This window comes from Canis lupus, chromosome 9 (genome assembly GCF_003254725.2).
Source record: "Canis lupus dingo isolate Sandy chromosome 9, ASM325472v2, whole genome shotgun sequence".
NCBI classification, from domain to species: domain Eukaryota; kingdom Metazoa; phylum Chordata; class Mammalia; order Carnivora; family Canidae; genus Canis; species Canis lupus.
Window position 1 is genome coordinate 18,287,892 of NC_064251.1, and position 12,703 is coordinate 18,300,594.

General features: G+C 39.9%; 1 protein-coding gene across 1 annotated transcript in view; it reads left to right on the forward strand.

Annotated features, from left to right (window-relative positions):
* Positions 1–11,562, forward strand: part of LOC112669839 (leucine-rich repeat-containing protein 37A-like) — a 237,007-nt gene extending 225,445 nt beyond the window's left edge. The window contains 2 exon segments of the mRNA XM_049114654.1: positions 11,220–11,310; positions 11,413–11,562. Of these exon segments, the coding sequence (XP_048970611.1) occupies positions 11,220–11,310; positions 11,413–11,521 (200 nt within the window). The 3' untranslated portion in view covers positions 11,522–11,562.
* Positions 11,563–12,703: the final 1,141 nt, after the last annotated feature.

Consider the following 12,703-nt stretch of genomic DNA (forward strand, 5'->3'; position numbering starts at 1 on the left):
TTAGTTTCAGATGTACAACATAGTGATTGAAGAATTAATACCACAATAAGTGTATTACGGTATTATTAACTATATTCCCTACATTGTACTTTTCATCTGGAGACTTACTTTATAACTAGAAGTTTGTACTTCTTACGTCTTTTCACTCATTTTGACCATATCCCCGCCCTCTACTTTAACAGCCACCAGTTTGTTCTCCATATTCATGAATCTGTTTCTCTCTTCTTTTTGTTGTCAGTTTTCATTTGTTTAAGATTCTACATATAAGTGAAATCATATTGTATTCAGATATTTAAATAGTAAGAAAAACCTTATGTATTTACCTTTGGAGTTACCAGTTCTAATGTTCTTCTTCCTTTTGTGTGGATCCACATTTCTATCGCAATCATTTTCCTTCTGCTTGAAAATACTTTCTTTAGCTTTTCTACAGTGTAAATCTACTAATGATGACTTCTTTCAGCTTTTGTATGTCTCAGTCTTTTGTTTTGCTTTTATTTTTGAAAGATCTGGATATAGAATTCTAGTTTGATAGTTGTTGGTCCCCTCTCCGCTTCACTGCTTTAAAGATGTTGCTCTACTGAGTTCCATTAATTCCAACAAGAAATATGTTACCATTGTTATCTCTATTTCCCTATATGTTGTGTGGAGGTTTTTCCTTTGGCTTATTTTTAACATTTTCTCTTTATTGATGGCTTGAGAAGTTTGATTATGATGTGCTTTGGCATAGTTTTGTCCATATTTCTTGTGTTTAGAGTTCATTGACCTTCTTGGATTTGTGGGTTTATTAGGGTTACCTGTTTGGACAATTTGGGGGCTATTATTTTTCAAATTATATTTCTTCTCCCTTGTAGACTCTACGTATGCATATATTAGGCCACTTGAAGTTGTTGTATAACTCACTAAGTAGAGACATGGGTTTCTTAGTCTGGGATTTTTTTTTAAGATTTTATTTATTTGACAGAGAGTGAGAGCACAAGCAGGGGGAGCAGAGGAGAGGGAGAAGTAGGCTCTCTGCTGAGGAGCAAAACTGATGTGGAGCTCGATCTTGGGACCCGGGGATCATGACCTGAGCCGAAGGCAGACATTTAACTGATTGAGCCACCCTGGTGCCTCATCAGTCTGGTTTTCTTTAACATAAGAAATATTGTTATAACTTTTTTTATAAAGATTTTATAATTTATTTAAGAGAAAGAAGAGAGCACACGTGGGTGGGGCAGAGGAATCTCAAGCAGACTTACAGTGATCTAGGAGCCCAGTGAGGGGCTTGATCTTATGAGCCTGAGATCATGACCTGAGTTGAAACCAAAAGTCAGATGCTTAACCAACAGTGGCACCCAGGCACCCCAGTTATAGTAACTTTTTAAACATCCTTGTCTGCTAGTTGTAACACCTGTGTAGATTTTGGGTTAGTTTTGATTGATTGCTTTCTATCCTTGATGTGGGCCATATTTTAGACTTACTCAGACTCTTCTTAGAAGTCTACCCTCTTCCTGTATGCTCTTAACCCAAAGTGAGACTTTTGGGTCAGAAGGAGATACTTCTGAACTGAACTACTGATCAATGTCACCCAGTTCTTATCTCTGTCTTATTCTAGGTATATCATACCCCCTACCATCCTTACCTATTGGTTGAGCACCTCTGTCCTTCTCTTTATTTATAATATTCATGAGCAACAATTGGCCAACTGGTCCCTACTCAACCCTACCCAACCATCATATGCCACAAGAATTCCTTTATGCAGAGCCCTGTGAAGACCTTGGCCTGAATCTTCTACTCAAGTAACCCCTTTACCACTAATATAATGCTCTGTGTTTCCATTTATAGGATATTACCTAGCCGTATGTCCTGTTGTCTCTGCCAACTCAAAAATAATATTGAGGTTGTTTGCAAGACAGTCAAGCTGCATTGTGACGGTGAATGTTTGACAAATGCCACACGTTGTGGTGAGTTTGAATTGCCTCATGATATATATATAATATTTATATTTAAAGATTTTATTTATGAGAGAGAGAGAGAGAGGCAGAGGGAGAAGCAGGATCCATATAGGGAGCCTGATGTGGGACTTGATCCCAGGACTCCAGGATCACGCCCTAGGCTGAAGGCAGGTGCTAAACCGCTGAGCCAACCAGGAATCACCTCATGGTATATTTTAAATTTTATTTATGTTTTAATTTTTATTTTTAATCAACAATGATCAATTTTTAACTAATGATGTCACTGCATTATTTTTATTCACTTACAGTTCAAACCCCTAAATTTCTTTTTTTTTTTCAAAGATTTATTTGAGAGAGAGAGAGATGTGAGTCGAAGGAGGGGCAGAGGGAGAGAATCTCAAACAGATTCCCCACTGAGTGTGGAGCCCATTGCAGGGCTCAATCCCATGACCTTGAAATCATGACCTGAGCTGAAACCAAGAGTTGTATGCTTAACCCACTGAGCCACACAGGCACCCTTAAAATCCCTAAATTTATAAGAACTATTCCTTTGTTATAAGTCAGATTCTCAGTTACATTATTAAATTAATTACTCCCAAATGAAAACATATGCATCATAATTTGTAAACGAATTTCATATGTATCAGAACTCAGGTCCCCCTTGTCTTATATGACAAGTGGAGATATATTTTTGTTTATTGTTTGTTTTTACAAGTTATCAAGAGTAAAAGTGATGCTGATTTATAGATAAAGTTTATTCAGAGCCTGAGAGTTCCTGTTCCCTAACCAGAAGCTGCTGCCTTCTTATGGATACAGAGCACTCTTCTATTCTTGGACTGTCCAACTCTGAACTTTTTCTGAATCCTCAGCTTTTCTATCCAAAAACACTCAGATACTTTTAAGTATTTTTCTGTATACTATGTTTTATTGGCACTAACTTCATGACTTCCAAAATGTGCTTCTGCACCCAGATAGCTTGAATATGGTTCCCTATCAATGATCTAGGGTACATCATAAATAACACTTTGCTACCTCTGTAAATACAATGTTGCTTATTTTTCAAAACAATTTTTTACTAATTACTCCCTTATCTCTTAGAGGTGGGCAGAATAGGCATGTTTAGCCTCCTTTTACAGGTGAGGAAAAATTAGATCAGAGGTGTTAAGTACTGTTGCCTAGCACTCAAGTGTCCCGTTTAGGGCTCTCTACAAGCCCGTTGCTCCTCCTTTCTTGTGACCTTTATTACCTCCTCCTCTGACTCTCATCAACACCGCTGAAAATACTTCTAATTCTTCTGGAAATGAAACTCGGTTGGATGATACTGTGCATGTACACAAGCCATATGCTGACTTTCATGTAGTGGGAAGCTCTGGATGGTACCCTAATAACTAAAGCTAGAAATATTAGAAATGAAAGTGAAGTATATTTCTTCACATTCTGACAAAAAATTTCTTTATCCCTTCTGCATTTTAAAACCTCAAGTATTATTCCATTGATTTATCGAACATTCCACATTGGCATATCTCTCATACCTGGAAAATCTCTTAGCCTACACTCGTTCCCTGCCCAATTTAAGCAAAGAGCCAGGGTGGACTTAGTGCTTTTTTTCTGTCTAGAGCTTATGTTTTGTGTGAGCTGCAATATATGGGAGCAGGGACCAAGCATAGTAATTGATGGGTAGATGGAGAGGGCATGTCCAGATGAGGCCCTACTAGCAGTGGGTGTTTTCATGGGCATCTGTGATAGTAGCAAGAAAACAAGCACACTGAAGAGATAGAAGGAGGAAACCCCCTGCTCCCACTGCATCTGAAGCAGTACAGGACAGGGTATATGAATACCAGGAGTCACAGTAGATTTGCAGACAGTTTAGCTGAGTGTCTTCCAGACTTGGCTTTTCTTAAGTGCTAGATAATTGGCCCTTGGAGACCAAGGATTATGGAATAATCCTAAATGTAGTCATTCACGTTGTGAAAGGTTCTGAAGAAATAGCCATTTAAAAAAATACCCTTTTCTCCTTTTGTTGTTGCCAATATAGGTTCAAGTTTGAGTTTGTGTCCTTGATAATGGTACTCAGATATTTGCTGGTTCTTAATTTTTATGACTGGGATGTATGACTGCGGACTGACAAAAACTGTGCTATCAGCCTTTCATTATCAAAACTAGTCTCTTCTTTTTCTGACAGATGAAAAAGTATCTATAATGAATGTAGAAGGATCATTCATGAAGGTATTAAAAGCCCGGAAGAAGAGTACCAGTACTGAGCTGACAATTGAGCCAGAGAAGGCATCCTCAGACAAAAATGGCATCGGTCTGTCAGCCTTTATGAATGAGCAGTTAGACTTTAATGATGAAAGTGATGTTATCAGTGCGCTGAATTACATATTACCTTATTTCTCAGAGGGAAATGTAGAAGATGTAGAATCAACATTACTACCATTCATTAAAACTCTGTTTTCAAATGTTCAAGATGGAGACAAGCCTGTGGGTTACTTGAAAAACAACACAAAGAGCCCTTCTCTTGAACCTGGACCCAACAATTCAACTTACAAAAATAAACTGAGGAAACTCTCTTTCCTGGAAAATTTGTTAGATGCAGAAATTCAAGAAAAAATTGATGAGGTAAAAAAGAAAGAAAAAACTGCCATGCTTATACCTCCCGGGATTTTAGGTCCCAAATTTAAACGCCAAATCTTTCCAAAGAAATTGGAAACTGCCCAAGGACAGGAAAAGACCCTTCCCAAGGCTAAGAATGTACGGAAGAGGCGGTTTAGAAAAAACAGGGTTCTCAAGGGCCCCAAGGACCTACAGAAAAGGCACTACAAGGAAGTGGACGTTCAGAGCACCCAAGGGAAACAGAGTGCCCAGTCATTTGTGAAGAACATGGCCAAAGAAAGAAGGCTCAGTGGACCATCCCCAAGGGAGCTGGAGGAGCTTCACATGGCCCAGAGGCCCAGGAAATTAGTGGGAAACTCCATCCACACAGAGTCTTCATTCATAAAGGAGCACAAGGCAGCAGCCTCTTCTTTCCCGAAGCAATACATAATGGGCAGGCCTTCTGCCTCCACTGCTCCAAAATCCCTACCTAAGGTGAGAAACAAATCAGAAGACTTAACCTACCCCATTGTTGTTTTAGAAGATGCGAATGCTAGAGTTAGGGAAATGGAGATTTCCAGACCAGTCTCGCATTCTGGAAAAAAGTATATTTTCCATAAAATTCGCTCACGTATAGTCCAAAGAACACCCAAGACCAAAAAAAGTAAAAAGTTCAGAAAGAAAAACTCACTCTCGAATAGATTGATGCCTGCACAGAGGCCTCCATTGCCTGCCGTCAGGAGCCTCATCGATTCCCCTTCACAGGAGGCTATTTCATCTTCAGAAAAACGAACTCAGGAAAATCCTTTTCCAGAATTATTTACTCTTTCAGAACCTTCTAAAGAAAACACTACTGTAGAAAACACTACTGCACAGAATGCTTCTGAAGAAATTATTTCTCCAGGAAGCACTACTGTATCAGAACAAACTCCCCCTGAATTCACAAACCGTAGGAATCTTTCCAATACATATTCTACTACCACCAGAGACAACTTTGTGCCGACTGTTAAACAAACCAATGAAACACAATGGGAATACCACAACTTGGTCACTGACTTGCCCCCAAAGCCCACAGGCTTCAGTGTTGCAAAGCTCTCATCCGCAGGTGATCTATTTGAAATTCAGCTAAACCAGCAGCTACGGTCCCTCATCCCGAATAATGACGTGAGAAGGCTCATTTCTCATGTTATCCGGACTTTGAAAATGGACTGCTCTGAGACCAATGTGCAACTGGCTTGTGCCAAGCTTATCTCCAGAACAGGCCTCCTGATGAAGCTTCTCAGCGAGCAGCAGGAAGTAAAGGTGTCCAAGGCAGAGTGGGATACAGACCAATGGAAGACTGAGAACTATATCAATGAGAGCACAGAAGCCCAGAGTGAACAGAAAGAGCAGAAGTCAAGTGAGGTGAGGATAACTCCTGAACCATGGGGTCTGAACTTTTAGTCAGTTTAGGACATGCAATTAAAGCACCCACGCACAAGGACCAGGGCCTCCCAGTCTGGGTCTTGTCTTAGCCATTAATGTTGGCTGAGACAGTGATCTGCCACTTTGCTCATTTAGAGAATGGTGCCACTCTTCCCAGGTAGATGAGAAGAGGACTTAACATACAAGATAAATATATTATTGAAGAAAGGGCTAATGATAAAATTATATAACACATTAGATTTGGTATATTTCTTAAGAACCTATACGCCACTCCACTGAAAGAATGAGGTTTTAGAGTAGCTTAAGAATAGTTAGCTTTCATCCTTTTCTTTGATTTCTAAAAAATTGTTCTTTGTTTTTTGTTTTTTGTTTTTTTAGCTCACAAAAGAAGTTCCAGGTTATGGCTATAACAACAAACTCATCTTGGCAATATCTGTGACTGTAGTAGTAATGATTTTGATTATAGTTTTCTGTCTCATTGAGGTAAGAACAACCATTAATTCAGATTTCCAGAAAATCTTTTGTCTTTATAATAGATTCAGAATTTACAAACTTAAAATCAAAGCCACTTTCTCACTTACTGATACTTGGTATTTCTCTTCTGTCTGACAGACTGACATGTACTTCATTCTTTTATTGCAAAGTATATTCTGGGGATTTTTATTTTATTTTATTTTTTTAAAGAGAAGCAATTCTTTTTTTTTTTAAGATTTTATTTATTCACGAGAGACACAGAGAGGCTGAGACACAGGCAGAGGGAGAAGCAGGCTCCATGCAAGGAGCCTGATGTGGGACTTGATCCTGGGTCCCCAGGATCACACAATGGGCTACAGGCAGTGCTAAACCGCTATGCCACTGGGGCTGCCCTATTCTGGGGATTTTTAAAGGAACTTTCCATTGCCAGGTGATTTATGGATTATAAACAAGGCAACAAGCCATTAGACTGTTTTGGGACGTTAGGCTTAAGAAGGCCAAGTTAACATGATAGTAACATTTCCTCAACTCAAAATTCTGTGGTTAGATGTACTCACCAGCCACTTTCAGACTACCACTGATTTCTTTCCTTGGTTGAAATGATGAGAGATAGTATCCACCCTCATGGAGCTATATCAGTCATCCTGGAAAAAAGGACATGGCTTAAAGATAAAAATATCATCTTGTTGATTAATTAGATTTACTCAGCAGCTTTTTCCACACACTGAATTATGTGAATAGTTTTGGTTAAAATACTGTAGCTAAAATCCTGCATCAGGCTACTCCAAAGCATGTCATGTTTATAGTCACCTGTGCTGGAGGTTGCCTGTTTACCTTTTCTTCAGTTCCATAATGACTTGGCACTGGTTTATGCCAAGCATAGGAAGAAGAATTTTCCATATCCAATTTCATGCCCACAACCCTGGGAGGACAATATTACCATCCCTCTTTCATACATAAAAGGGGATCAGCTTAAGGCTCCAGTGGCAAAACCCAAAGCAGAACCCAGTTTTACTTAACTGCAAATCCTGTGCTCTTATTCCACTGTTCTGTCTCCTTAAAGATGAAAACACTGGCCAGCATTTGAAACACTGAAATTCAGTGGAAGCCACTGAAAGGATTAATATATTTAATATGAAAAGAGTTTTATCAGTCACCAGAAGATGACCAACAATCCAAGGGTGAAGGGGGCGAGACTACAAGAAATGGGAGATGTTTTGAGTCTGTCACCATATATGCGAGTTCTTTCCTTGTGGCCTATGGGATGTGGGTCTTGTTAGCGAGGCCTTTGTTGCCTTTATACTGTCTTCGTCTATACTTATATTTGTTATAATTTATATTTTTCAACCTGTATAGATCTGTTTTGTTTTTAGGTATGGTTGAGGTAGGGGATCTAACATTTTCCCCCTACAGAAAGAACCAGTTACTTTAAAATCTTTTATTGAATGGTTCATTCTTTCTTAACAGATCTAAAATACTATTTTTTTGTAAGATTTTATTTATTCATGAGACACACACACACAGAGACAGAGACATAGGCAGAGAGAAAAGCAGGCTCGTCTCAGGGAGCCCAATGTGAGACTTGATCCCCAGACCCGGGTTCACCCTATGAGTCAAAGGCAGATGCTCTACCACTCAGCCACCCAGGCGTCTCTAAAATACTTTTCTTATCTGGATTCTTATCAGTCCAGTTTCCTTTCCCATATCACACTATATACTTAATTCCAATTGCTTTATAATAACCTATTTTGATGTCTGGTAGAGTTACGCTCATGCTCTTTGATCTCCTTTTTCATACATTTCATAGCTAGACTTGCATATCCCTTTACCAAATGTCAGCTGGCCAGTTTTTATTTAAAAAAAAGAAAAACTATCTTGGGATTTGAATAGGATTGCATTGAGTTTGAGGAGAATTGACATCTTTGCAATATTCTAGGAACATGGTATCACCATGTATTCATTTCTTAAAGTCCTTCAGAAGAATTTTAATGTTTTCATCTCAAAGGTCTTCCCCATTCTTTGCTGTAAGTTTATTCCTAGGTACTTTATGTCTTTTATTGATATTTTTTAATCTTTTTTTAAGATTTTATTTATTTATTCATGAGACACACACAGAGAGAGGCAGGGACACAGGCAGAGGGAGAAGCAGGCTCCATGCAGGGAGCCTGATGTGGGAGTCGATCCCGGGACTCCAGGATCACACCCTAGGCGGAAGGCAGGCACTAAACCATAGAGCCACCGAGGTATCCTTCCTTTTATTGATATTATAAATGGAACCATTCTTCCATTTGTTAATTAGTTATTTGTGGAACGTAAAAAAGCTATTGCATTTTGCATGTTGAGCTCTTGATTTTGTATTTAGCCATCTTACTGAATTCTCAGAGCACTTCCAGTAAAATTTATTTTTCTATTTTTTTAAAGATTTTATTTATTCATGAGAGACAGAGAGAAGCAGAGACACAGGCAGAGGGAGAAGCAGGGTCCATTCAGGGACCCTGATGTGGGACTTGATCCCAGGACCCTGGGATCATGCACTTAGCCAGAGGCAGGCGCTCAACTGCTGAGATACCCAGGCATCCCACTACAGTAAAATTTAAGTTGACTCTCTTGGGCCTTTTAGGTTGTCCATAATTTCATATGCCAATATGTTTTGTTTCTTACTTTCCAATACTTAATTTTTCCTATTGCATTGAGATGCCTGGAATCTTTAAAAGAAGTGTTTTCCTATTGCATTGATTAGGACCTCTTCAACGTGATGAATAGTAACAGGAATAATAGGCATTGAACTCTTGTCCTTGACTTTAAAACAATGTTGCTATTTAGGTTTCTGGTAGATACTTTTCTTTTCTTACTTCTAAGAATTTTTATTAGGAATTACCTGTTGGATGTCATCTAAAACAGTCAATAAAATGTATTGCCAGATGCACACAAGTTCCCAAGTTGGGACTATGGAAGAGTCAAAGGACTACTAAAAAATAGAATTCCTGCTCTCCAAAAAGGCTGAATAAGACTTAAAATACAAAGGAATGAATACAGATTTGGAGGCATGGTCATTGAGATGGGTACCTGTGATATGTTTTCTTCCAAAACAGATTTATTCTCATAGAGCAGCACCAGTGGAAGATGAAGAAGGAGGCTCAAGGTAAATTGGCAATTATTAAAGCAGAATTTCAGAACTAGATTTTAGAACTCCTATTTCACTCCCCTTGTTTTACACCCAGGAAACTACCAAAGGCAGAAAGAATATTGATTTGGTCTAATGCTTTGCCTGGATCCAGCAAAATTAGCTTCCCAGACAAATCTGAGTTAGAATGGAACTGACACAGAGCATCTACTGTCACTACTCCTTTAAAGAAAAAGGGTGGAGAGGGGTTGGGTGCACCTGTTCCTGCTGGTAGTGACCATCAGGCCTGGCTACAGAGTCTTGGGCTAAGAGGCCTAGTCTTCAAGGCTGATGGAAGGCAGAAAAATAGGACTCCTTCCTGTAAAGTGGCAGGAAAACTTCCCTCCTCCTCCTAGTTTTTGATCCACCACTCTCCATTCCCTTTGTCCAGACTCCATAGACTGTTAACTGGGAGAGGCCTTAGGTAATAGTTTGTCTCTTCCTTTTATAATAAGGAAATGGAGAAGAAAGGGAAGGTAAATTGCCCCATGGGCATACTGCTACTGAGTGTCAGAAGATGGTTCCTTTCCAGAGGGGCACTTCTCCTCTGATTATACTGTTCTTGGGCTGCGAGCTACATTTTATGTCACAACTCCGTACATACATACTGTCAAGACATAAGCAGGTTTTTAAAAATATTTTTTAATTTATTCATGAGAGACGCAGAGAGAGAAGCAGAGAGATAGAGGGATAAGCAGGCTCCTCTCATGGAGCCTAATGTGGAGTCCATCCCCAGACCAGGACCACACACGCCCTGAGCCAAAGGCATTACTAAACTGCTGAGCCACCTGGGCGAGCCAACATAAGCAGTTTCTAAGACAAACTTACTATACATTCTGATTCTTTCTATATTGTTTATATTCAAAAATAATATTTTGTGTTTTAGTGCTGGCTGTGACCTTCCTCACTCACTCATTAGCCACTGCCTGCAATGAGAAAGTCAGTGAGTTAGGTAACTTTGTTGGTTGGACTCGTGCATTTATTTGGTGTGAATCAACTTGTAGGATAAAGCAGCTAGGAAAATAGAAACACCTCTCTCTCCTCCTCCCCAGCAAATGATGCCTATGAGACAAAGTCCAAAGGGGACCAAAGTAAACTGCTTCTGGAGAGAGTAAGGTGCTTCTGTGTTATAGTTGCACAGTCTGTTCACTGCACGAGGGCACTTGGCCATAGGCCCAGGTGAGCAGGATGAAAATCTTGCTTATACTCAATGCCAAGCCACATACAAAGGCCTCCCCAGAGAAATTGTGGGGCCATTATGGACAGACATGGGAAAATTCTGGAAGTGTAGCATGCATGGGATTATTTTCAGGATCCGAGGTCTGTAGTGATTTTGCTTCCTGTGATTATGGACTGAGATGTCCTAATAGGACCAGAGATACACATTGTGAGAGGCATGGGAAATGGCGTGAATCACTAATTGTCTGCATATGTGTTTCCTCCAAGGCTCTTCTTTAATTCTCTGCTGCATAAGAGATGTTCAATCCAACGGGAGAATCAGGTAAATCTGAGGAAGATAAAGTCCCATGGCTGGAGAGAGCAGGGGAAATGCAGAATTAACAATGTCCTTTCTGTTTTCTAGGGCTTTTTCTGGAGAAGGTGGCCACTTTGGCTTCGGGACATGTACAGACCTCTCAATGCCACACGGAAGAAAAACATGGCACAGAAGCTACACGACAGGGATTCTTCTGATGAGGATGAGATTTTCAACAAGGAACCAGGGTACCTGATTGGGGACAATTTATACTTCTTTTCTAAAATGAGTTAATTATGAAAAGTTTAATTGTTCCTTTACAGAGTTAAAGGCATTCTTCTTTTTTGCAGAGAGAAAGGTGATGCCCCAGTAGAGAAGCCTCGGGCTGCAGATTCAGCTGCTGAAGACCTGGGTGAGGAGAGCGACAGTGAACTCCGCACCGTCATCGTCCTCAAGTGACTTTGTCCTGCCTCAGGCTGTCTATAAAGTTTATTTTTATTTTTATTAAAAAATTTATTTTTTATTGGTGTTCAATTTGCCAACATATAGAATAACACCCAGTGCTCATCCCATAAAGTGCCCCCGTCAGTGCCTGTGACCCAGTCACCCCTACACCCCGCCCAGCTCCCCTTCTACCACCCCTAGTTCGTTTCCTAGAGTTAGGAGTCTTTTATGTTCTGTCTCCCTTTCTGATATTTCCTACTCATTTTTTTCTCCTTTCCCGTTTATTCCCTTTCATTATTTTTTGTATTCCCCAAATGAATGAGACCATATAATGTTTGTCCTTCTCCGATTGACTTATTTCACTCAGCATAATACCCTCCAGTTCCATCCACGTCGAAGCAAATGGTGGGTATTTGTCGTTTCTAATGGCTGAGTAATATTCCATTGTATACATAGACCACATCTTCTTTATCCATTCATCTTTCGATGGACACCGAGGCTCCTTCCACACTTTGGCTATTGTGGACATTGCTGCTAGAAACATCGGGGTGCAGGTGTCTTGGCGTTTCATTGCATCTGTATCTTTGGGGTAAATCCCCAGCAGTGCAATTGCTGGGTCGTAGGGCAGATCTATTTTTAACTCTTTGAGGATCCTCCACACGGTTTTCCAGAGTGGCTGCACTAGTTCACATTCCCACCATAAAGTTTATTTTCTGATAATGGCTTCTCAGCATTGCTTGTAAAATACTTATTTTTCTCATATTAAAAATGTATAAATTAATAACCAATTCTAGCCATGTGGTAAGGAATTAAAATGGAAATAAACATGTATATACAGGTAACAGGGGACATTGGTGAGAGGAACAGACCTGAATCTAGAATCCCTCGTGGGAGACTGTACTTCCACAAGAGGCAGTGCCCGCAAGGAAGGATGAATAGGAGTATCTTCCCCTCGTTTCCCCAATAAAACCAGTGTCTGAAAACTGGAAAACATATCTATTAAATCAATTGGCAGTTTATTCTGGTGCTCTCCCCCCTGGTTCACCAAATACAAGTTATTCACAACATGCTTGACCTGCCCATAGAAGATTATCTGTTTCTGGCCCCTCTTGTAAGATTTTTAGCATTACCAGAATATTTGGATCACTGAGCCTAGCTCCACAGTAGGGCTAAGGCCTCTTTTTCTTCCCAAGCACT